This window comes from Eleutherodactylus coqui, chromosome 6, assembly GCF_035609145.1.
Source record: "Eleutherodactylus coqui strain aEleCoq1 chromosome 6, aEleCoq1.hap1, whole genome shotgun sequence".
Classification (NCBI taxonomy): Eukaryota; Metazoa; Chordata; class Amphibia; order Anura; family Eleutherodactylidae; genus Eleutherodactylus; species Eleutherodactylus coqui.
The window spans coordinates 49,099,772-49,125,442 of record NC_089842.1 but is presented as its reverse complement, the minus strand read 5'-3'; the positions used below and the strand labels follow the sequence as shown (position 1 = coordinate 49,125,442).

Sequence of the window (25,671 nt, the reverse complement as noted above, 5' to 3'; positions counted from 1 at the left end):
AAGCAGGTCCCTCCCTGCACCCTCCTGAACTCAGTTCAGGAGGGTGCAGGGAAAAGATTTTTTACTGCATCGGGGGGAAAAATGCAGAATGTCCCATCTTTGGGCGTTCCTCAGAACGCAACACCCATTGTTTTCAATGGGGCAGTAAAACACATCCTACGACATGTGATGTAAGGTCTCCCATTGAAAATAACGGCAAACACTTGCTTTCAGACACAGCAGAGGATCGCAACTGTACTGAAGTGATGGTAGGCGTTTCTGACCTAAAAACGCCTCGCACCCGCAGGGACATCGCATGTGCACGATATCGGGCTAAGTTTCACGGCCTGAGATCGCGCTCGCAGTAAGTCTAATCAGAAAAGTTGGATGTCCTGATCATGACTCTGGGTCAGTAATCCCATTAAAAGAAAACTATTCTACCATACCCCAGCTTAAAAATGGCCGATAACAGAAAACAATAGAATATAATGCAACCACACATCAAATGTTACTTTAAACAAAATAGTACTTTCTTGCTCTTTTTGGAACATCACAATAATAATTTAAAAAAAGGTAAGCATATTATAGTGATAGTAACATAGTATGTTAGGCTGAAAGAAGACAACGTCCATCTGGTTCAGCCTGTGTCCACCCCCCTTGTTGATCCAGAACAAGAGTGGGGGGGATAAAGCTAAATAAATCATAAAGTGCATGACTAATGTACAAATAGTTATATCCTAGAAGACCCCAGAAAGTGTTAAGCAGAGAGTTTTGGTGGTCCAGTTCCTGTTGGTCGCTTGTTGCTCCCATTCTCAGCAGGTTCCACCTTATGGATCCTTTTATGCTGTATAAGACTTGTGTTGTAGCTGAAGCTTTTCCCGCACTCCATACAGACATACGGCTTCTCGCCCGTGTGCGTTCTGTAATGTCTCACCAGGTTGGAGCTATTAGTGAAGCTCTTATCGCAGTAACAACAAGAATACGGCTTCTCGCCCGTGTGTATACGCTGGTGCTTCATATACGTGGCATACTGAATAAATCCTTTATCACATATAGTGCACCTGTATGGAGTCTCCCCTGTGTGTATCTTCTGGTGCACTTTAAGATTCCAGTTGTCCCTAAAGCTTTTCCCACATTCGCTGCACTGATAGGGTCGGACCCCACTGTGTGTTTTCATATGGACGTTCAGTATTCCGAGGGTCTTAAAACACTTGTTACATATACGGCATCTGAATGGCTTGTCCACTGGATGGGTACAGTGCTGGAGTGGCGCTGTGTGGGCACAGAAGCTGCTCAGTAAGGCATTGCTATTTGGGCTCTGGAAGAAGGAAAGTTTTGGTGGATAGCGCGTCTCCTTCTGCACCATCCCGGGGACACCGTGGGAGTAGTCCACGTCTTTGCAGCTGCTTGAATACTTGTAATTTGGTATATATAGACTCCCTGCATTTGCTCTTCTAAGGACAATGGATAGAAGACTTTCCTCTTCTTTCCCAGCATGCTCCTCTTTCGGGTTTTTTTCCTGTATTTGGTAGTTTTCTAGAGTAGTGTTCCTGTCTGGAGCGGTTTCGGTGAGCTCCTGTAGTGACTTATTACTATCAGGCGTGAAGTCCATCTCAGTTTTGATTTCAGTAACATTTTCATCTGCAGGGAGAAACAAGGCAAAAAGATCTAGCTTATTGGAAGGATACAACTGATTAAAAATATCAGCATCTAGGTAGACCTATACATCTCCATGGTAACAGACTACAAACAAACACTGTGTAGTCTGATGCTGCACTCACATTCCCTCCCATTTGTTCCGACTCCTTGCAAACCTATCGAAAGCATGCTTACAAAAAAAAGGTAAAATTGGAAGGTAGTAGGAGTTCAGGATTGAAAAGTTGCTCTATTTTTTTTATTTTCGATGCACTGAAGCAATAGAGAAAATAGCTGTGATGGTGGACGTGTTCCAGCATCACAATCCCTCCTTAGATAGCTGTAGATGTGCATTTTGCATATATCACTAGAAATGTTGTCGAGCCATCGACTTACCCCCTCCTGGTAGGCATGGTGTGTAGTCATCTCCCCTTCCTGGCAGATGCCTGGCTTTGGCATTCCTACTGGCCATGACAACAGCACAGAAGGTGTGCATGCTCATCTGGCCATGCTATTAAAGGGCTAATGCGCCCAAATTAGTGTTCTCCCTCCACCAGTCATATTTGATATCTGGTTATATCAGGCATCTTTCCCCAGTGAAGGGTTCCTGAGTATTGTAGTCATTTTGGTCTCACTCAAGGTGCTAATAAGTTTGTTCTGATTCTCTAGTTTCCTGACACTGGATATTCCTGACTACATTACCATTTCCATTCCCAATCCCTGCATGTTATGCTGACTACTCTACTGTCTGCTGCCTCTCTTGACTTCTAGCCTGATTCAGTGTTCAACCTATTCTCCATGACCCGACCTCTGGCTTCTTCGTTATGCTGAAGTGTGCCACCTACCCCAACCCAGATTGTCTGACTCCTGTTCACGCCCTCAGGTACCGCACCTAGGTCTAAAGTGGCATCAACTGCCACAGTACCGGGACTGCTTACTAAGTAATGGTCCGGGAACTCCACAGCAAAACCCACACCCAAACTGGTGGAGTTAAAGGGTGAAGAGAAGACCAGTGTACCTCAGCATTTGGTCCAAAGCCAAACCAGTCTGTGGCTTGGTGGATCCACATCTGCTGATCCTGACACAACTTAAGGCCCATTTACACACAACGATTATCGCTCAAAAGATGTCTTTTGAGTGACAATCGTTGTGTCATTTACAGCGCAAAATGAGTGATCACCTTGCGCTGCAAGCGGAGGATGCAGAAGACAAGCGGGGTGTCTTGTCTTCTGCATCCAGATGTTTTCTGCACGGAGCGCAGCTAGGCATTCCGTGCCAGGTATGGACAACAGAGCTGGACCGCTCTGTTCTTCATACCCAGCCTGCGATCTGGAAGCGGGATACAGCTGAGACAATAGTATCAGCTGTATCCCACTGTGAATCCCTGATAAGGCTCATTGTTGTCTTTTTAGCATGCTGAAACACAATCATCAGTGATGGCTTAACAAAAACTGCACGATGTCAGTGCAGTTACACAAAACCACTATCGCTCAAAAGACTGCTTTTGAGAAAATATTGTTGTGTCTAAATGGGCCTTTACACTAACCTTCTTCCTCCTGGTTTCTGAAAATGCACATTTTCTCTCTCTCTCTGTTTGCTGTGTGGGTGGGCTGTATCCAATCTGATGCAAGAATTGTGCTGTGTCCTCCGAATCAATCTGATGTGTCACCACTGCAGCTTCCTCCCCTCTCACAGCAGCACTGAGGAAGATGCACTGCAGCTGCATCCCCCTCCTACCCCCTGTCACTGTTTTACTCTAGACAGGTTTTTTCATGACAGATGAGATTTCTCAACATTTACAGAGAGAATGCAAGCAGTGAAAGGTAACAGATAACGAGGTGAGGAGGATGCTTTATCTCCCTGAGAATATATGTTCACTTATACTACTGATTTATGCAAAAACCTTAGGTACGCCTTAGGCTTGAGTATATATCTACCGTGCCTTCACGCCTGGCCGATATATGCTGCCCATCTGATGCACTGGTTTACAATGCATCAGTTCAGATGGGCGTATTCCCGTGGCGTAAAAGTACCCGGCCAGCCAAAATAGCGTATAGGAGCGCATTCCTGTCAGACGCTTTTACGTTGGGCAGAAAAGAAAGTTCAGGAACTATCTTCCTGGCCAGAATAAGTCGGCGGCTCCATAGACTTCTATGGGATCTATGGTAGCTGCCAGAGAAGGGAGGTGGGAGGGAGTTTAGCAGAGTGTTTGCAATGGGCGGGGGCAGGACAGGGCAGGAGCTAGTTGCTAAGCACCTTCCCCATCCCACCCCTCCTATTGCTGGCAGCCTGACAATGGGCGGTGAGAGGGGGGCGGGAGCTTAGCACACCAGCTTTTGCCCCGCCCCCTTCCCTTGCAGAGAGTTGGCGAGGCGGCAGAAAGGGGGAGACAGTTTAGCAGAGCTAAATTGTCTTTCTCCGTTCGACTGCAATCTGGGCTCGGCATATATGCGCCGGACCTGGGCCGTCTAAACGGGCGCACTAACGGCAGATTTGTGCGCCCGTTCACACGATTTTCAGTCGTGCTGTGGCCATGACACAGCCGACCGAAAATCGCTACGCTTGTGTGAATGAGCCTTTAAGGTGAAGAAGATGATATATCTCCCTGAGAATATATTTTCGTTTATACTAGTGATTTATGCAAAACCATTAGAAATGCTTTAAATGCAGCCCTTTACCTGTACATGCAGCTGGTAAGACCTCAGAAGTTACTTCAGACACTTCATCCACCTGCTTGATCCAAATGGAAAATTTGGGATTGAAAACCAGCTGACTGGCTACAAACAAACACAAACAGGTTCACTGGCAGCGGGACAATGCTGATCGGGTGTCACAACTAACTACATTCGTCATCACTGAGTTTTCTAGTACAATAACTCTAAACTTTGTATAAAGACCCAATAATACGCTTTTCAGGCGGGTCACTGCATTACATTGCATCTACTGAAATCCATAAGACATTCTTGTAAGGAATGCATGAGCCAGATACCCCCCGGAGGGAGATCTGCTTTTTGCAGATATCTTCTCTTACTTAGGCCTCATGTCCACTAGCTGGAAGTCCCAGCGCTTAGCTCGGCCCCCGTCCTGCCCTCCCATTGCAAATAGTGGTGCGGGGCAGGGAAGGGGCAGGAGCTCACTCCCTCCCCCCCCCCCCGCAGACAAGGACACCATATATCGGCTTGGCGTGCAAACTGAGCCGATATATGGTTGTCTAAATAAGCCCTAAGGCCTCATGTCCACTTGAAAAACACAATCCGTGCAGAAGCTGCCGCGGATTTGCTTTAAATGGCATTTTTTTGCATGCAGATATCCGCACACATTGCTATCTGGTCATTCTCTGTGATGGCACATATCGCGAGATTCACCGGACTCCCGCTGATGACGCGTCGGGGACGCCTCTGGGATGATGCCAATAGCTACAATGCTCCTGCACTTATTGAAAACAAAGGGTAAGGCAATTCTGCGAGGAAACAAAAATCGCTCGTGTGAATGAATCCATTCACAAGAATGGATTACATATTTGTGCGGGTTTCGTGCGCATCTCATCGCACAAAACTGGTACGAGAATATCACTCGTGTGAATAAGCCCTCTGATCATTAGGGTGCCGTCACACATATCAGAACATTCCACACCAAAATCTGTACGTCTAACATGCAGATTTTGACGCGGAATTGAAAACAGCTTAATTCTGCCAGCAATTTTGCAGCAAAATCTGTATTTAGGCATGCGGAATTAAAGAACGGAACATTCTGCAGTGTCCTGCATGTGAAGGCACTCTAAGCTTTCCACGTCACATAATATCTTGTCAGTTCGTGTAAAATAATGACCTTCACTCGTCTCAGAGGTCAGATCTTCATTACTATGGATATCCTTCTGCTCCTCCTTCTGTATTCCACCAGACTTTCCTTCTTCGTTAAGAAGTGCATCAGCTGGAAATCCTGTAATACAAACATTTAGCACTTATTAAGGCACTTTGTCCCCCCTTATCTCCCCTCCTTAAGGTGCTTTTACACAAAACGATTATCGTTCGGATTCCTGTGATCCAGCGAGAATCTGAACGACTGCCTGCTTACTGTCAATGGAGGCGGGTATGCCAGAATGATCCCCGGCTGCTCCGTCTCCATTCATTAGTGATGCTCATTTCTGTGTAAAAGCACAGGAAGGAGCATCTCTGGACGGCCTGTTGGGCATCCGTTGCCCGACAGATCATCCCATGTAAAAGCACCCTTATAAACTGCTCACCAGATAATGTTATGGGGTCTGTGAGCCAAGAACCACACTGTTTACTAGAGGTAACAGGCTGAAGCTGTCTAATGAGCCCTGTGCCCCTTCACAGTTCCACTGAATTGAAGCCTATGGGGCATTACTGTATTATTAGTGAGCTTCACTCAAGTTTAGCCAATGGAAGCCGAAGTGGTTGTAATGGTGCTCGTAAATGGAAGTTCATGAGGGTCTTGGCACCTAAACCCCCCAAATCAGATCAAATGAGGTTAAAGGTGATGTCCACATACACCATCAATTGTTTTATTGCATGCAGAATGAAACAACTTTGGAGAAGGTTTTATGTGCTTACAGTTCACATAATGCAGGCCCATGTGTCTTCATGGTAAAAGACAACAAAACCTGTGTGAAAGTGGTACTACGCTCCCCTAGAAATGTTATAGACACTTTTTGGCGCAGACAAAAATGTTTATTTTTCAGGGACTTAGCTCTGCCCCATCTCACCCCCTCCCATTGCAAATAGTGCCGAGGGGCGGAGAGGAGGCGGAGAGGGGGCGGGAGCTCAGGGCACTGCTCCCGGCTCTTCCAGCCTCCTCCCCCTGCAGAAAGGGAGGCCATATATCGGACGACGTGAATACCCAGCCGATATACGGTTGTCTGAATAAGCCCTTAGGCCCATTTAGGCACGATTATTGCTCAAAATTCGCTCAAAAGCCGTCTTTTGAGCAATAATCGTTGGGTCTAACTGCACTGACATCGTGCAGTTTTCGTTAAGCCGTCGCTGATCGTTGTCTTTCAGCATGCTGAAAGATCAGCGATCAGTTATCAGGAATTCACAGCGGGATACAGCTGATACTATTGTTTCAGCTGTATCCTGCTCCCTGAACACAGGCGGGCTATGAAGAACGCAGCGGTCCAGCTGAGTTCTTTATACCCAGCTCGGAGTGCTAGGCTGTATAACGGCCAGGCGCCCTGAGCAGAGAACAGCTGGATGCAGAAGACAGGTGGCCCTGTTTGTCTTCTGCATCCCCCGTTCGGAGCGCAAGGTGATCGCTCAACGTTTGATCACCTTCCGCTGAAGATGCACACAATGATTATTGCTCAAAAGTCGCTCAAAAAACATCTTTGGAGCGATAATCATTGTGTCTAAATGTTCCATTAGTGGTTACTGTCACTTTAAAGGGATTGTGCAGAACTTTTTCTATTGATAACCTATCCCCAGAATAGGTATCAATAGTTGATGGGTAAGGGTCTGCCGCTCAGGATGCCATACCAATTAGCTGATTCCCGACACCGTTGTCAGTACAAACAGTGCTTGAAGCAGACAGCATTGTCAGTATTGCAACAGCCCAGTTTAGTACTGCAGGCACAGCTCCTAATGAATTCAATGGGAGCTGAGCCTGTAGTATCAAACCAGGCCCCTTCAATGATGACAGCGCTATCTGCTTCCAGCGCTGACCACATTGACAGCAGGCCTGGTCAGCTGATTGGTGCAGCTCCTGAGCGGCGAACCCCTGTCGATCAAACTACTGATGACCTATCCTGAGGATAGATAAAATTGAATACTAAAAGTCCCAGAGAAACCCTTTAAGTGGTTTATAAGCCTAATGGTTACAGTCTGTAGAAGAGGTACACAGTTTGAATGGTTTCTCACACCCTTGGGCTCTTCCACATAAGCGTATGCGTCTTTACGTTCTCTCAGCCACGCTGTATATTCGCATAACCAGCCGATATTCCGCAATCAACTTCCATGCTTAATTAGCATTTTCTCGTCCATTCACATGACCGGGAGCGTCGTTTATAGCAAAAAAATATGTTGCACCCCAGAAAGCCTTCGCTCGGCATAAATCCTCATATTGCCTTCCAATGCCTACATGGAGGCACCTTTAAGCTTTTCGCAGTGTTGGATGCTGCTAAAATGTCTCCCCCTCCATTTCTTTTTCCAGCTTTCATAGGAGTCTATTGGAAGAGCCGCCGCTGTATTTCGTATAATCGCCGGCCCGTATTTCAGTCGTCTATATTCCATTTTTTACGATGCAACGTTTTTACGCGCCATATATTTGCTCATGTGAATGAATGCATTGGAGTCCAATGCCTCAGATGGTCATGTATATCGGTCAGCCATCAAAAAGCGCAGTATACGCGCTTGTGTGAATAAAGCCTCTTGGTGGGCACAGTCTGATAAACAGCAGAATACATGCCACAAACTTGTGCAATCTCTCAATATGGCCTAGAGGTCAGGTCATGCCCAAGTTGGTAGATAGCTCCTACTTGAAGCTTTGATGCTGCTATGGGCCCAAAAGAAGTTAACACTACCATAGGCCATGATGCCTAGGAACTTATGTGCCAGCTAGCCAGATACAGCATTACCTATTCCCAGAACCACCTTGCCCAACACATGCTACATATACATTGTGTGTAAGGGCCTTAACATTTTTAATTAACCACAGTGTGGCCCCTTTAAAGGGGTTATGCCAAATAATAAAGTTATCCCCATCTACAGGTTAGGGGATAACTTTATGATCAGTGGGGTCCAACCATAGGGACTTCCACCAATCCTAAGAACAAGGGTCTGCTTGGTCCCAGAGCATTGCTGCTCTATTCACTTTACTGGCAGTGCTGGAGATTGGTGAAGCGCTTAAACTCGGTAATCAACGACGCTGTCATTGAAGTGCATGGAGTAGTGACGCGCCTGTGCAGCCTCTGCTTCCATTCACTCCGGAATGGATCGGATCCCCCTTCTCGGGATCAGTGAGGATACCAGCGGTTGGACCCCCCACAGATCATAAAGTTATTACTAGAGATGAGCGAACGTACTCGGATAAGCACTACTCGTCCGAGTAATGTGCTTTATCCGAGTACCTCCCCGCTCGTCCTGAAAGATTCGGGACGCGCTGCGGAGCGGGGAGCTGCAGGGGAGAGCGGGGAGGAACGGAGGGGAGATCTTTCTCTCCTTCTCTCCCGCCCGCTCTGCCCCGCTCCCGCTGCGACTCACCTGTCAGCAGCGGAGCGCCCCGAATCTTTCAGGACGAGCGGAGAGATACTCGGATAAAGCACATTACTCGGACGAGTAGTGCTTATCCGAGTACGTTCGCTCATCTCTAGTTATTACCTATCCAATGTATAGAGAATAATTTTATAAATTGGCACAACTTCTTTAACCCTTTCCAATCCAATTTGTATTCTGGTTTTCCTAGGTGGCTTACTCTTTCTGCTGTTATACAACAGCGTTATATGCTGGCTAAAGCCAGTACTGCATGAGGTGACACGTTGGATAGGCTCCGACAGCAGAGAGGCAATATACAGTAAGAGAACTCCAACGGACGTCTTCCAACATCGGAGCTGTACAGCCTTAAATCATAATGTCTTCAGACATCAGACAGTGGATTGGAGAGGGTTAAAGCACTTCCACAGTTCATATCGTCTATATCAGGATTGCCGCCTCTTACAGAGTCCAACTCTTACATTTCACTTCAGTGAGACTTTTGTGTTTAAGTGACAAATCCTCTCCAGTCAGTAGTGCGCTGGTCTAATGCACAGCTGATCGCTAGGGATCCCGAGCTGCGGACCTCTGCTGATCTACTATTGATTGCCTACCCTGAGGATGGGCTTTAATAGTTTACAGCTGAACAACCACTTTAATCGGCATCCCCTCTATTAAGTAAAACAGGCAGCAGCGCCCCCTGGTGTACTGCAGAAGTTTCATGAAAGCAATGCATGCCTGTACTGGAGAGCCACATGTAGCTTCTTTGCTGTCTCATGTACAAGTACTTCACATCAACTATAACATGTTTTAAAGAGCCTTATACAGCAAGTAGTGACAATGGTGCCATACCCAACTCTGCTTTTATAGACCCATGTTGACCGTCTGCTTCATCAGAGAAGATGTCCTCATCATGCTTGATTCTGAATATGATATCTGGGGTGAGGACCGAGGCACCTAGTATAGCGTAAAGAGACGAGAGATGTAGTGAATGTTTATGCTGTCATTTTTCCATATATAAAAAAAAAACACTGAAAAAAATACTACATAACAAAGTCTACAATATTTTATTGGCCAAAGGTGACCCTGCAGATTCACATACTTCAACCCAGGGGTGTAAAGTGTAGCTTCTCGGCCCCAATGCAAAATCTGCAACTACACTACTTTATTTATAGTACTGGCCCCCTCATAAGAGATCTAAGGGACCCCTTAAAACTCCTGGACCCAAGTGCACCCGCATCTATTATAGTGACGTCCCTGCTTCAGTCCTAGCTATAGGGGAGCTACTGCACACAGGGGCTTTGAGCGATTAGTGGTCATGTTCGAGAATCACACATGGTTGCAACACAAATGTCATGGTTTTTATATGCATTTTTTATGGCAAACTATGTGCTTCACCTGAACAAGCTGCAGTACTGAATACTACATCACAAACCGCAGCAATACATTAAGGCCTCATGTCCACAGGGAAAATCAGATCCGCTGCGGATTTGGGCTGCGGATGCACTGTAATTGTCTTATTTTTCATGCGGGAGATCAATTGAGCTATGTGCTCTATGAGCTCCCGCATGCGTGATCCGCACTAAAATGCAGCATGTCCGTTTTTTTTCATGCTCCAGGAATTTTTTAATTACCATCTGCAGGTATTTATCTACCCGCGGGTGGTCAATGCATTCCTATGGGGCGCGGATCCACGTGCAGGAAAAACACTGCGGATTTTAATTCTTATTTTCCCTGTTGACATGAGCCCTAAGGCTTCATGTCCATGGCTAAAATAAGATTTAAAATCTGCTGCGGGTGTCCCGCATGCGTGATCCGCGCCCGATAGGGATGCATTGGACACCCGCAGGTAGTTAAATACCTGCGTATGTCATTTTCCCCTGAGACGCGGATTGCGTCTGCGGGAAAACACCCGCGGCATGCTCCATTTTAGTGCGGGTCTCCCGCGGGGACGGCTCCTGCAGGCTTCTATTGAAGCCTATGGAAGCCGTCCGGATCCGCAGAACACCTGTTCCTGAATTTCTGCTCTCCGGCGCAGTAGCCTCATGTTCCCGGGAAAGGAGGGACCCACTGCGGGATTCTGCATGGAGAATCCGCGGCTGGGCCTGATTTTCCCCGTGGACATGAGGACTAACACCATTTTTGGGTTTGCCGCACAGTAGTTGGCCGCACGCTACACTACATTCCTCATGAGCGCTGCGCGTAATAACGCCCTAACATAGATGCAATACACTCACGTTTAGTGCCGCTGTCAGTGCGATTTCCTTTATTAGCACAAACTTCCTCATCGTGCTTCATTTTAAATATAATGTCCGAACTGAGAACTGAAGCACCTGATAACACAAGAAACACAGAAAACAAAATCAGAGCTAAACTTTTTGCAACCTGTAAGGATTTGCTAATTATAATAAGACTATTGTAGTAAGCATGATAACAATGATTAAAAGGGATCTCGGCTTTGGGCAACGTTAAGGAGATTGGATGGATACAACATGGATGGGATAGTACAAGGGATGACTATTGATGGAATAGTCACCCAAAATAGTTGCTAAACTTCATGAAAAACTGTTGTTTGTGTGCTGTTACAGAGTGATTGTTCTTCACTTGCAGTTCAATTTCATGATTGTCGAACAAATTGTTGGAAGCATTCATAAATACTGGATCAATGTGTTTGGTGGTAGAGAGCACCTGCACATGAAGATGTTTGTACCACATGGGCAACAAGTGATTTTACCACAGATCGATGCGTTTTTTGCGCTGTGCTTCTCATCCGAGCGGCTCGTACAGGTGAAGCGCATGGACTGAGTGCGTTTCACCTGACCGATTACATGATCGTAAACTGAGTATTGAATACAAAAATAATTCCTTGCAGTGAGGGGAATAATATCAGTAATACAATGTATTATCATGTATACACGGGGCCCCATTTATCGATTCTGTCTGACAAGAAACCCATATCAACCAATCACAGCGCGGCTTTTATTTTTCCAGAGCAGTTTAAGAAATGAAAGCTGAGCTCTGATTGGTTGCCACTTCTACTAGACAGATTTGTTAAATGTTCCCCTGTTGGTCAAAAAAGAGTTTTTGTTGCTTATTATCCTGATATGACTGATGAACGTATAGACCAATATTGTGCGCAAAAGCAGAAACAAGCCCCAATAAAATAAAGAGCGACGTCTTACTGGTAGAAGGAAAACAAAGGCCTTTATGGTCTTCCTCCAGGCTGCTGATGTACGGCTCGTGATCCCGTCTAATCCTACAGAGGACATCAGGGTGGAGAATAGTGTATCCTGTGGACGACAGGAGATAATGATATAGCGTTACGTAGAAGATATGAAGAGATGCATGATGGGAATGTCCTTATATCCCAAAAGTACAAGAGTTCTTTAAGGGACTTTTCACATGGGACGGAATTACGCAGCCAAATCCGCAGCTGCAGAATTCTACACCAACATCTGCAGGTCTAACTGCGGATTTTGATGTCGAATTGCAGGCAGGTTTTAAGCCATTATCAATTTTGCATCCAAAATTTTGTGTAGAATCTACGGCAGCTTGCGGTGAGTCAGGCGGTCTATCGTATGAAAGTACCTTTAGGGGAGGTCCACATGCATCAGATTTCTCTGCCGAATATCCATGATGAATAGTTAGCAAAATCTCACGGTATAGGGATCCTTCACATGAGCGTATTTGCGCACAAATTTGCGTGTGCGATAAGCAAATAATAGAACCCATTGATATCAATGGGTACGTGCGCATTTCCCGCTTTTGAGTGTGCAAAAATAGGACCTGCTCTATTTTCCTATGCATTTACGCAGCAAAGATCTCCACTGAAGTCTATGGGAAGTGCACACATGTGCACTCAATGCACAATACGCAGCGCAATTCTGTGGAAAAAAAAAAACAGATCTGGACCTCATTTTGCTAAATTAATCAGCCTTTTAAATTAGGGCAGAGGTGAATTGCGTGCGCATATAAACAAGCTCCGCACGCGCAAAAGAGTACAGTATAATGCGCAGACATACATGCAAATCAACCTTGTTAATAGCTCAAATACGTTGTGCTGCAGCGTGCGCATTTGCTTGTGCGAGGGAACCCTTACATGCAGATTTTGGTGGGGATTCACAAATGATTTCACTGATCTACACTGGAAGGAGTAAAATCTGCTGTGAGAATAAGGCCTCTTTCACACGAGCGATGCGTTTTCACGTTCGGCCACATTGCGTCCAAAAATCCCGTGAAGAGAAAAAAGCTGCATCAAGTCGTGGCCATTATTTATGTTTTCTCATCCATTCACATGGGCGGCTAAAAATATACGCCACAGACCGGAAAACCCACAGTTGGCATAAATGCTCGGAATGCCTTCTAACGGCTTAATAGCGCCAGCTGTCTTCATTTCCCATCGTTGAACGCAGATAAACGCCCTCCTTTTTTTTCCCAGCGCCTCCAGCATATCTCAGCCAAAAGATAGGGCAAGACCTATCTTCTCCGGCCGCGTATAAAATCGGTTGCCGTAGTCCTATTATTCGCTCATCTAAATGAATACATTAGAAACCAATGCTTCAGATGGTCGCGATTTTTTTTTTTTATGCGGCTAAATTAGCCGCATATAAACGCTTGTGTAAATTAAGCCTAATGCAGAATCTAACGTGCTGCAGATCGTACGCTTTCTGCATCACAGGTCAATTTCCATGATGGAAATCTCAGCAGCATGTAAATGAGATTGGTAAAATGTCATCCATGTGCCTATTAGTGTGCGTCACCTTGGATTTTACCTGTGTAAGGGAAGTTTCAGACGAACGTAATTTTCCCCTCTTATGTCGCCGTGATAATCACAGCTACATAACGGGAGAAAGTGAAATTACTGATTTCAATGCATTTCAGTGGTTTCGTTTTCACTGTCGGGATTCTTGCCCGTTAATTGTATGGGCACGAAAAGATAGGACTTGCCATATCTTCCCCGCTTGTAGTATTAACTGTGCGGGGAGGATCGGGCAGGACCTATGTTTCCGCGTTTTTTTTCTCAAACTGCTGCACTGTGACGCGGTGTATCAAGACCAGCAAAGAGGAAGAAATTTCCCTTGTTCAGGTGCAGCTATGCTCAGTACCGCTCAGGGCCGCTTTCACATGTCTGAGAAAATCGAGCAAGATTTGTGCGTTTCAAGGTGCACAAATCTCGCCCTCATTCTTTTGAATGGGGTTATGCACATGAGACTTTTTTTTTCTTTTCTCCTGCATTGCAGCCTGGGAAAACATGGCGGCATCTCTGAGCAGTCCCTGAGAACATCTCGCATTGCATTGTCCATTGTTTTCAATGGGGTCGGCAAAGCATGCCACAGGGCTGCGAGGTGCACATGAGTGCAATGCGAGGTTTCCCATTGAAAACAATGGGAAACACTCCGCGATTGCTACTTCCCTGAAGAGATGCGAGGTGTTTTCAATACAGAAAACGCCTCGCATCCGCGCGGACATCGTAAATGTGACATTAGGCTAAGGCCTCATGTCCACGTGGAAAATCAGGCCTGCCACGGATTCTTCATGCAGAATCCCGCAGCGGGTCTCTCGTTTCCCGCGGACATGAGACCTAAAAAGAAGAATTTACTTACCTGTCCGGATGCTGCGGATCTGCCCTCCACCGCATCTTCTTTCTTCGGCCCGGCGGATGTGCTCAGCACGCCAGCAGCGTGCTGCGCGCATGTGCCGTGCACTCTTAATTTTTTGAACTCCTGCGCTCCCACGCCGGAGAGCAGGAATTCCGCTGCGGGTGTGCCGCGGATCCGGACGGCTTCCATAGAAGCCTGCGGGAGCCGTACCCGCGGGAGACCCACACTAAAATGGAGCATGCTCCGGTTGTTTTCCCACACTCGCAATCCGTGCCTCAGGGGAAAATAACATCCGCAGGTATTTAATTACCTGCGGGTGTCCAATGCATCCCTATGGGGCACGGATCACGCGTGCGGGTGAACCACTGCGGATCTGTTCCCGTGGACGTGCGGCCTTAGGGCTTAAACAGGTAAGTGTGATTTTGTTCGTTATCTGGCGAAACCATTGATTTTAATGGTTTCGTTTTCACTAGCGGTATTCTCAGGCGTTACTACTACGTGCGGGAAAGATTGGACAGGACCGATCTTCCCCCCTTTTTTTTTCTAACTTGTGCGCAATAGTGTGGAGTTTGAATGGTCTGGGAAGAAAAAAAACCCTGCTTCATGCGCAACTATGCTTGCCACGTGCGTGGTTGTGCATACGCCCATCTGAAGAAGCCCTTAATCCACAATAACAAACTCTAATGACTTGAGGTAGTGTGGACCAACGTTACGGGTGCCTTCACACGGGAAGTATGCGCTGCCAACTTCCCACAGCTGAAAATAGGACGCGATTACGCAGCAAATCCGCAGGAGCCAAAACCACACTTTAAGAGTGGCTTCACACGAGCGTATGCAGAATTACGCGGGCCTCAGCGCACTGAATTTGCACTATGTACAAAGCTTTGTTGTGCATGTAATGGCGCATTGTACTGTGGATGCAGGGCCTATTCATAGATTAGCCTAATGCTGCGGTCGCACAGGATGGAAATCTCGCGGAATGACCACCCTGAAAAAACGCAAGATTTCTGTGGGATGAGCGCAGCTTCAAAACCCGGGGCATCAGCTTGGCTGCCTGCATTTCCGAGAGAGAGGCTGCTGCGGAAATGAAAAAAAGAATTGACATGCCGCGTCTTTGTTTTCCACGCCGCATGTCCATTTTCGCGCGGCTTGGCCGCAGAGTGGGAACAAAATTTTTGTGAAATCTCGTCCAGTTTGCTGGCTAATCCTGGGAGTCACCTCAGACCATCATGTTGATCTATAATGTACACTAGAAACTGGCAGACATTATACCCATACCAGGGATGCACGGCAGGTCGGACATGGCGTATATTTATGTGGGGGCGCACAGAGGTGTTGAAATGCGCCGAAAATATATTAAGAGCCGTGAAGCTTATATATTACACTAGCTGATATACCCGTGCGTTGCATGGCGACTTTATGACTATCAGTCCTGGAATATACAAAGTGGGCCACAAAAATGAGCCCCGCACCGCACTGTTATGAAAGCTGTCCAAAAGAAAATCTGTGTTGCCCATAGCAACCAATCACAGCGCAGCTGTCATTTTACCTCAGAAGTATAAGAAATGGCAACCAATCACAGAGCAGCTTTTATTTTACCTCAGCAGTATAATATATAGCAACCAATCACAGCGCAGTTTTCATTTTACCTCAGCTGTATAAATGGCAACCAATCATAGCGCAGCTTTCATTTTACCTCAGCTGTATAAGAAATGGCAACCAATCACAGAGCAGCTTTTATTTTACCTGAGCAGTATAAGAAATAGCAACCAATCGCAGAGCAGCTTTCATTTTACCTCAGCAGTATAATATATAGCAACCAATAACAGCGCAGCTTTTATTTTACCTCAGCAGTATGATATATAGCAACCAATCACAGTGCAGCTTTCATTTTACCTCAGCAGTATAAGAAATGGCAACCAATCATAGCACAGCTTTCATTTTACCTCAGCACTGGGTTCACAAGGGACTGAAATCCCGCAGAAATCTCACTGAATGACCACACAGAAGTACCGCGAGATTTCCGTGGGAGAAATCCCGCGGCCTTTCTCTGCAGGTTTTGGAGCGGTTTCACCACCTGCATTCCGCTGCGGCCATCTCTCCCCATAGAGAAGAGAGAGACTGAAATGGGGAAAGAATTGACATCCGCGTCTTTGAATTCGGCACGGCGTGTCAATTTTAGCGCGGCTTGGCCGCAATGGATCAGCCACGGCGTGTGGATGAGATTTTTGCAAATCTTGTCCACTTTGCTGGCTAACCCCAGGTTAAAAAGCCACGGGCGGAATTTCCATGCAGAGAGTCTGCACGGACATTCCGCAGCAATTACACCCCGTGTGAACCCAGCCTAAAAAAATTAAAGCTGTGATTGGTTGCTATTGGCAACATGAACTACAGGAGAAGTCAGAGAGTTTTCGATTTTTCAAACTGATTTGAAGTCCCGGTCTTAATAAACTCCCCTATTGATATGGAGGACGACTATATCGCGAGGCGTCGCATCCGCTCGGTTACCTGCAGAGAGTAGCGTTGTGTGAATGTCCCTCATCACGTTGCTGTAGCGCTCCTTCTGCCAAGCATCCAGCCGGCTCCATTCCTCCTCCGAGAAGTACACGGCGACCTCCTTAAACCTCACAGAGGGCTGAAATGAAAGGAAACACGAAATAATGGAGGAAACAACGGCACCGTGGTAGAAGCCGGGCACCCAGAGAAGTAACTGTGGCACACCAACAGATCTGCACGCGCAATACGCCGTAAATAGACCCCATTGATTTCAGTGGGTCCAGTCACGTGCGTATTTTGCATCAAAGAATAAGCGTCACGCACTACTTTTCTGCGCATTTGCGCATGAGAAGAGCATATATTAAACTAAATCACTTGCGCAAAACGCAGAGAATAGAGACCATTTATTTCAATGGGTTCCTCACAAAAAAAAGGGAGGGAATTTAACAGCGTCCGAGGTTCGGAAAAGAAGGCAGCCGGCTCTATTAAAACTATTTAAAGCTAATAGCAGCCAATCAGCCGACTGACAGAATTCCGCGCTGCAGCGATTTTTCTTTTCCACGCAATACACTCGGGTGAATGGATGAAAAAACATTAATTAGATCACAGCTATTCTTCACTGTCGCAATTTTCAGTCACGTGCGGCCAGTGTGAAATCGTATACGCTCGTGTGGATGAGGCCTTAGTCGATAGTATCGGGGACTCATCAGGCGGCTGTGTGCCGCACCGATGTGAACAGGTCAGGCAGGGTAGAAAAGCCGGCGATAGTGCTCGCTTCACAGCGCTATGACAGCATGCTATCGCAAGCATATGTGGGTACAATGTGCACGTGCAAAAACGCAATTCCCATTGCAGAAATACAGAACGTAAATGAACGTGTAAACGCACCTATGCCGGTGTGACAATGGCCTTAGAACTCATTCAGAAGGGTGTGTGTATTCCGCGTAGTATGCTTGTATTTTCATGCGCACTACGCAGTGCTAAAAGCTCGTTGATTACTATCGGGCTACTCACACCTGCGTTTTTTCACACAAATAAAGCCGGCATCCTGCGTGTGCGTAAGCGCATTTGCACTGCGTATTTGTGCGATGGGCGTTGTTTTTGCACTCGCCTCGCAAATGTGCACAACATGAGCGAGCAAAAAAACCCTGCAAGCACGCTCCCATTGATATCAAATGGGCGATTAAGTTAAATTACCAGAATTACTGCGAAACTCCACAGCTTAAGGGGCGGCTTCACACGACCGTATGCGCAACTACACTTGTCGCAGCAGAGCGTAGTTGCGCAGTAACGTTTTTTTTATTTTCTCGGACCGTTCACACTCCACACAATAGCCTAGGAGTTTGAAAAAACCTGCAGGAAGGTAGGTCCTACCCTACACTGCCCAAACGTAGTATTACTAAGTGCGGCAAAGATAGGGCAAGTCCTATCTTTTTTTGCCTGCGCTATTAACGGGCGAGAATCTCGATAGTGAAAACAAAACCAATGAAATCAATGGTTTCGTTTCGTCCCATTATGAAGCCATGATAATCATGGCTGCATAACGGGACTAACACACGCCCAAGTGAAATAGCCCTAAAAAATGGCCACATGGAGGAGATTTCCTAAAACTCCTTCACATGGTACGGAAATTTACCGCAATGAATCCGCAACGATTTTGAAAAGCACTGAAGATACTAAATCCCCACCATATCTATTTATGCTGTAGAATTAACCCCTTCACATGAAAGGGTTAAAGGGCCTCTCTCATCACCTTTTAACCCCATTAACCAAGTTATGGGGCTCAAAGATGAGGGGGAAGGGGTCCGGAGCTGTTTTTTTTTTACACTCATCAGGTGCCCTATTGTAGCGCAGTCCCATAGAAGTGAACGGAAGAGCAAGCGCATGAACCCTTGTGAAAAGTCAGCATATGAGCGTGCGCTGATTTCTCTGGGGCACAGTGCAGGAACGGCTAGTAGAGAAAGTAGCTCCCCGGACTCCCTGGCCCTTCACCTTTGAGTCCCATAATGTAGTTTATAGACCTCAAATAATGATGAGAGAGGCCCATTAATCCCTTTCAGTGGCAGGTTTATAATTACCATGTCAGCACAGCAAGCCTTGGAGATTTTCTGAGATAATTCAAAGTGGCAAACGTGTACAGTGGCACAATTACTGTGTAATCTGGCCAGCATTTCAGCACTGGAGCTGTCCACAGAAATCTTCCGGGGTTTAACTGCATGGTCCAGCGAGTGCAGCAAGCCCCGAAGATTTTCTGGGCGTGTCACTAAAGGGGTTAAATCAAGCAGCAGATCCGCTACAAAAACAATTTAGGTGTGGATTTGGTCACTGCGGTTTTCCATAGTGATTTTCATAGCTGAGCAAAAAGCGAACGGACTTCATTGTCAATGAAGTGCGTTCAGCGCTGTTTGGTTCCGTCATGAGATGGAGCCATTCAGCCAGGGGATTCTTCTTTCCCGGAACAGAGCAGGAAAACTGAACCCCTGTGCGCAGATGTGAAACCACCCTTAGGCATCTTCAAATGAAAACGAGCGCAATTGCAAGCGCTTCAGAGCAACGTATGTGCGCAGTGACCGAGGCAGATGTGCACATGTATTGGCACATAGTACTATACTATATTGTTCATATGCACGTGCGCCAACCCCTGCCGTGATTTAAAAGGCTATTTAACCTAATGAGGTCCTGTAGTGTTCTTTTCTTCACGGAATTGTGCAGCGTATTGTGCATTTGCGCACCTTACATAGATTTCTATTGGTCCGTTTTTTCCAAGGGCGACATGATCAAAATACGGGGATGGTAGCCGACCCATTGAAATCAATAGGTTCTATTTTCTGTGTGTTGCACAAGCAAATTTTCCTCGCTCAAATACAGTCGCCTGAAGGAGTCCTAAGGGCGGCTGCACATGGGTGTAAGCAAATATACGCTCGCTATCGCATGACGTATATGTGCTATGCAGGGTGCGCGATCGCAGGCTATAGTGCCCATATCGATGTTCTTTACTTTCTTGCACTGACTGGATCGCTCACATCGGCGCGGTCCCGGCCGCGGCATGTTAGAGTAGGCCACCAATAAGAAATGAAAAATAGCTCCGCGCTCTTTTGGTCCAAGATGCTTGAAAAAAGCACATTACTGTGCCGAAACGCGTAGCAATATGTATCTGTAATGAAAGGATGGAAACCTACGTACGGGTTTACTGCACATCATACAAGGAGCATACCTTGGCACAAAAGAGTGCGGAGCTATTTTTCATTTCTTCTTGGTGACTTATATCCTAAGCTTCTGGTGTGCCAGCGGGTTTTTCATCTCCAGACACTTCTCCGGTTTTTGCTGGATTGTGGATAAGGACTCTCTTCAACGCCAACTTGGATGCAGGTGGGATTCCCCTAACCAGGGATACCCCACCAGGCAGCGGTTGAGTGTGATTTCACCTTTATATCCAATTACATACACAAGGCGCAATTCTAATACAGTTTTCCTCTATCTATGTTTGCGTAGGCAGGTCAGCTGAATTCGTAAGGTGGGTCAGCTGACTTGGTAGGCCCAGATGTTTTCATTTAACCCAGTGAAATCAAGCAGTTCAGTGCGCAATTTTGGGTAGACAGGGGTTTCGGTGAGCACCAAAATAAAGCATGTCACATGTTTTTCTCCGTGCTCCAAATGCGCTCAGGAAAAAAAAAAGTGTGAAGAATCGCATTGGAACCAATAGGTTCTATTTCCTACGCATTCAGAAATGCGCATGCAAAAGAACCCGTGCGCAACCGCCACTGGGGCTTATTCAGATGAGCATATATCATGAAAACCCGACCGATATACGCTGCCCTTCTCTGCAATTGGAGGAGGCGGGCCGGGCCGGGAGCTATTGCACTGAGCTCCCACCCCATCTCCGCACCACGTCACTATTTGCAATGAGAGGAGCGGGATGGAGGGGGGGAACCCTTAGACCTATATTTTGGTATGCATGTTAATTGTAGGATGGAATTTACCATGTTTTTTTCTTCTTTTGTTTGGATTTCTCTACTGTCGACTGTTGGCGCCATTGAGCTCTGGTCAGGATTCTGTATTAGAGAAAAATCAATCAATAATTCTGCTGGTGTGTCATTACGGTTGAGTTATGTATGTAGTAGATGTGACCTGCAGTCCTATGTAACGCCACAGATAACACGCAGTAACATGTTCAATAACATTAAATGTTCATTTATTGTTTACAGCAGTCTTTTATATTCATTTATTATTGTTTTTGGTATTAAAGACCATATTTATTCTCCATTAAATGTGGTTTGGTGTGCTTTGTGGAAGGTCTGAAACGAATTAATTGGATTTACATTGATTCCTAAGGAAATAATTACCTCGAGTAGCAACGGTTTCAGGTAAAGCTGATTCCTTTCAGGCGAATTACCAACGTTAGTAGAGGCTTTACTGCGGCAAAAGGGTGTATGGATCAGGCCCGGGAAGATGAGCCTACTTCATATGTGGCAGGTGCTTGCAGAAATACAATATACTGCAGCAATCGCAGGGATGATGAGTACCGCCATATCTGTAAAAGTTCAGTCGATTTAAATTGCATATTTATCCTGCACAGCGAAGACTTTCAGAAAGAAAACAATACATCACACCAGAATTATGCTTTTTTTTGGTCACCCCATCTCTAAGAACATTTTTTTTTATTAGAAAACTAACAAAGTTGTATGTAACTCCAAATGGTGCCACTAGAAACTACAAGTCATCCCGCAAAAAACAAGGCTGCACAAGCTCATCTATGGAAAAATAAAAAGGCTATGGTGGTTATAAGATGGCGATAGAAAGCAATTTAAAAATAAGTAGTACAACAAGAAAAAATGTATAGATTTGGTCGTAATCCTACTGAGCCACGGAATAAAGTTAACTTTTGTACGCTGTAGAACAAAACCTCCCCAAAAATAGCAAAATTGCATTTTTTCCCCATTTCTCCCCACTTAGGTAAGATTCACAGGGGCGTATTTGTGTGCGTAAAATTTGCATGTGCAATACACAGAAAATAGTAACCATTGATTTTAATTGGGTCTTTCATATGTGCATAACTTCCTGCGCATTACGGTCCTGCAAAAAAAACATGCTCTATTTTCCTGCAGTCCCCATAGAAGTCACAAGGGAGGCACAAAGCTGCATACGCAAAAAAAACATTGTACATTCGGCAAAAAAAACGCACTTATGCGTGCACAAATACAAATATGTACGCTCCTGTGAAGCCCGCCTAAGGGTGACTACCCACTAAAGTTTTTTTCACTGCGTTTTCACTGTTAAAATCGCGGTAAATTGCGATTTTGCGCGATCGCGATTTTAACATTACAAGTCCCATAGACCCCTGCAGAAAAAAAAAACGCTGCGAATTTCGCAGTGAAAAAAAAAAACTGTGGTGGGTAGTCACCCTTAGGCTGGATTCAGACGACCGTATATCGGCTGGGTTTTCACGCCGAGCCGATATACGTCGTCCTCATCTGCAGGGGGGAGATGGAAGAGCCAGGAGCAGGAACTGAGCTCCCGCCCCCTCTCTGCCTCCTCTCCACCCCCTCTCTGCCCCTCTGCACTATTTGCAATGAAAGGGGTGGGACGGGGGTGGGACTAAGTGATGACAATTAGCCCCGCCCCCATCCCGCCTCTCTCCATTGCAAATAGTGCAGAGGGGCGGAGAGGAGGCAGAGAGGGGGCGGGAGCTCAGAGCACTGCTTCCGGCTCTTCCAGGCTCCCCCCCCCCTGCAGAGAGAGACGACGTATATCGGCTCAGCGTGAAAACCAAGCCGATATACGTTCGTGTGAATGCACCCTAAGGCTGGATTCAGACGAACGTATATCGGCTGGGTTTTCATGCCTGGAAGAGCCAGGAGCAGTGCTCTGAGCTCCCGCCCCCTCTCTGCCTCCTCTCCGCCCCTCTGCACTATTTGCAATGAGGAGAGGTGGGGCAGGGCTAATTCTCAAAACCTAGCCCCACCCCATCCTGCCTCCTTTCATTGCAAATAGTGCAGAGGGGCAGAGAGGGGGCGGAGAGGAGGCAGAGAGGGGGCGGGAGCTCAGTTCCTGCTCCTGGCTCTTCCATCCTCCTCCCCCCCCCCCCCCCCGTGCAGTTGAGGACACCGTATATCGGCTTGGCGTGAAAACCCAGACATTTAAACATTAGACATTTTAAAAAGTTTTTCAGTACATTAAATAGTATCATTGAAAAATATACAACTTGTCCTGCGGGAGAAAAAAAAAACAGGTGGCTATATAGATGGAAAAGTAAAGAAGTTACAACTCTTGAAAGCGGAGTGGAAAAAAGTTTCCGCATACATTTTTCATATCAAAAATGGATCAGTGTATTAAAATGTATACCGCACATATGATTAAAAAACGTGTTTAGATGCAGTTTTTCCTGTACATTTCTGTGAATGTTCTGTATTACATAGGCCACCTGCACACGGGCGGAAATCCCGCGGCGGTATTTCCCGCGGGATTTCCGCCACTGAAAGTTTGCATAGGAGTGCATTACAATACGCACTCCTATGCAGACGGCCGCGGTTTGGCCGTGCGAAATCTCGCGCGGCAAACAAACCGCGGCATGTCCTATTTTTGTGCGGGGCACGCACTCACCCGGCCGCCGGCTCCGGTCTGCGCATGCACCGGCTGCGCGGCAGCCGGCACATAAAAGAGCCGGGGCCGCCAGGCGCGGGTGAGTACGCGCTCGTCCCTGCAGGCTCTCGGGTCAGGTCCCGCGGCAAGAATTCTCGCTGCTGGATCCGACCCGCTCGTCTGCAGGCGGCCATAATGTATTATCACTTTGATCAACATGTTTGCAAATACTTTACAGACTTGTAATAATCTGAAGTCTCTGATCAGACACACAGCTAAATTGGGAATTCTGCTGGATTCCAGTTTCCCCACAGCAGTGCCTTATGGGAGGTCAGATGGCCGGGCCGCGGTCAGAGCAGAGCGATCACATCACTAACACATACGGTTTCCTGCAGAGTTCTCACATTGGCAGTGAATGGAGCAGAACGACCTGCAGCACAAGTTAAGGCCGGATTCACACAACTGTATTTGCGTACAATAGATGGTCAATAGATCCATTGATTTCAATAGGTTCGGACACCGGCGTGCACGCGCAATTCTGTTGTGCAAAAAAAAAAAATGCAGCATGCTCTATTTTTTTCTGCACGTTTGCGCAGGGAAATAGAACATATGGAACTAATTACACTAATTGGCCATTTAAATAGCGGGGACCGCAGTTGCATGGTTTTTTAAATGCAAAAACCTGCATGGAAAGGACAGAAAAAAAACTTGCAAAAACACAACACATGATGGGCAAATATGTGGCGCAAATGTGTGTAAAGGAGTATACGCCCGTGTAAGCAGATTTGCGCGCACCTGAGTACTGCGTTTTACAGGAATGCACAATGCTTTCTTCTGCACATATTGGCGTAGTTCACTGTACTGTTTGCCCCCACAAGGTATGTTCAGTTGCGCGTGCACAAATACAGCAGTGTTACAAGTAGTTACAAAGTTTCTCAACTTTTTGTCTCTATTTTTCCTGTAAAACGTTCTTTAGTCCGGTGTAAAGTTAAACCTGCGGGGTCCTCTACAAAAAGGGGCGCGGGACCCCACAAAGCTCATTTATACTACCCCATCCTCTTATGCAGCAGCAGGCATTGTGATCCCTTTCCAGTACCAGGGACAGATGCCAGCCTCTGCACCCTGTGGCTATGCCAACACTACTGTGGCCAGTTTAGGGGCAGTCGGTGCAGAGGATCAGGACTTGCAGACCATCTCATCTGGTCCTGGCATTGAGAGGTCAGTCCACTGCTTGGGCCATATCTGTCATCTCCAGTAATGTAAGCCAAGGACACCCCTGCCATAAATAATCCCAATTCATGGGCACCCCTGAGAGAAGTGACAGCATGTCCAGTGTCCTACTTACCCTTCCCTCCGTACAGCTGTTAGATTATGCCTGACAGCCCAGGGGCTCCTGCTGTGAAGGACACCCCCGTCCTGGGATTAGCCTGTCAGCGCACTGGACTACAGTGAAACAAAAGGCAGACATGCAGAAGACTACAACTCCCGGCGTGCTACGCGCTTCAAAATGCGCGAACTTTATTACAGCGGGCAACAGGCTTTCAGAACGGCGACGAGGAGATGTGGTGCGCATGCGCAGTTAAACAGCTTCTGCTAATCGGAGTAACTAGCTATGCGGGGGCTTCTGGGCTTCTGTTGCCTACCAGTTGTGTGTAGTTATGGTAACCTGCTGCTAGTTAACCCGTGGAGGCTGCAGTCACTGACTGAGGGGAGAGGTTCATGGAAGTTCCTATGTTCTGCATTGTGACAGCAGGGAGAGAGGAAATGGTCTGCAGAAAGGCCCCTTCACACGAGAGGAAGTCTTTGCACCCGCCTGAGCGTAGCAATTTTGGCAAAATGACCAATGCTTTTTTGCACAGGCATCAACGCACTGTACTGTACCGTTTCTGCCCACAAGGCATGATTATTTGCGCACGCGTCAAACAAAGACACCAATTGAAATGGCTAATTAGTCTTAGGGGTAATTCACACGACCGCAAGTTTACCGCGTATTACGCCCATATGATCGGTAGCTCGCAGGCAATCAATTACACTCACATTAGCGTGGCGGAACTGCGTAATATGCGAGCGCAAAAAAGAACGCAGCATGTTCTATTTTGCTGCGTATATACGTGAGACATTGCCCATTGTTCGGCATTGGCATGTATATACGCGCGTCCATATGCAAACAGGTGTAC

The 25,671-nt window shown here is 46.6% G+C and overlaps 1 protein-coding gene across 4 annotated transcripts; it reads right to left on the bottom strand.

Annotated features, from left to right (window-relative positions):
* Window positions 1-485: 485 nt before the first annotated feature.
* LOC136632124 (zinc finger protein 566-like) lies at window positions 486-24,948 on the bottom strand. 4 transcript variants are annotated; one of them, XM_066606756.1, is made up of 10 exons: window positions 24,840-24,948; window positions 21,259-21,446; window positions 20,896-20,967; window positions 16,928-17,054; window positions 12,002-12,109; window positions 11,057-11,152; window positions 9,672-9,776; window positions 5,443-5,553; window positions 4,293-4,391; window positions 486-1,620 (listed from the first exon to the last, which is right to left on the bottom strand). In XM_066606756.1, exons 3-10 carry the CDS (start codon window positions 20,947-20,949, stop codon window positions 737-739), a joined length of 1,584 nt encoding a protein of 527 aa, XP_066462853.1. In that variant the 5' UTR covers window positions 20,950-20,967; window positions 21,259-21,446; window positions 24,840-24,948; the 3' UTR covers window positions 486-736. The 4 variants fall into 4 exon arrangements, with proteins under 4 accessions (XP_066462853.1, XP_066462854.1, XP_066462855.1 ...); XM_066606757.1 differs by lacking the exon at window positions 11,057-11,152; XM_066606758.1 differs by lacking the exon at window positions 12,002-12,109.
* Window positions 24,949-25,671: the final 723 nt, after the last annotated feature.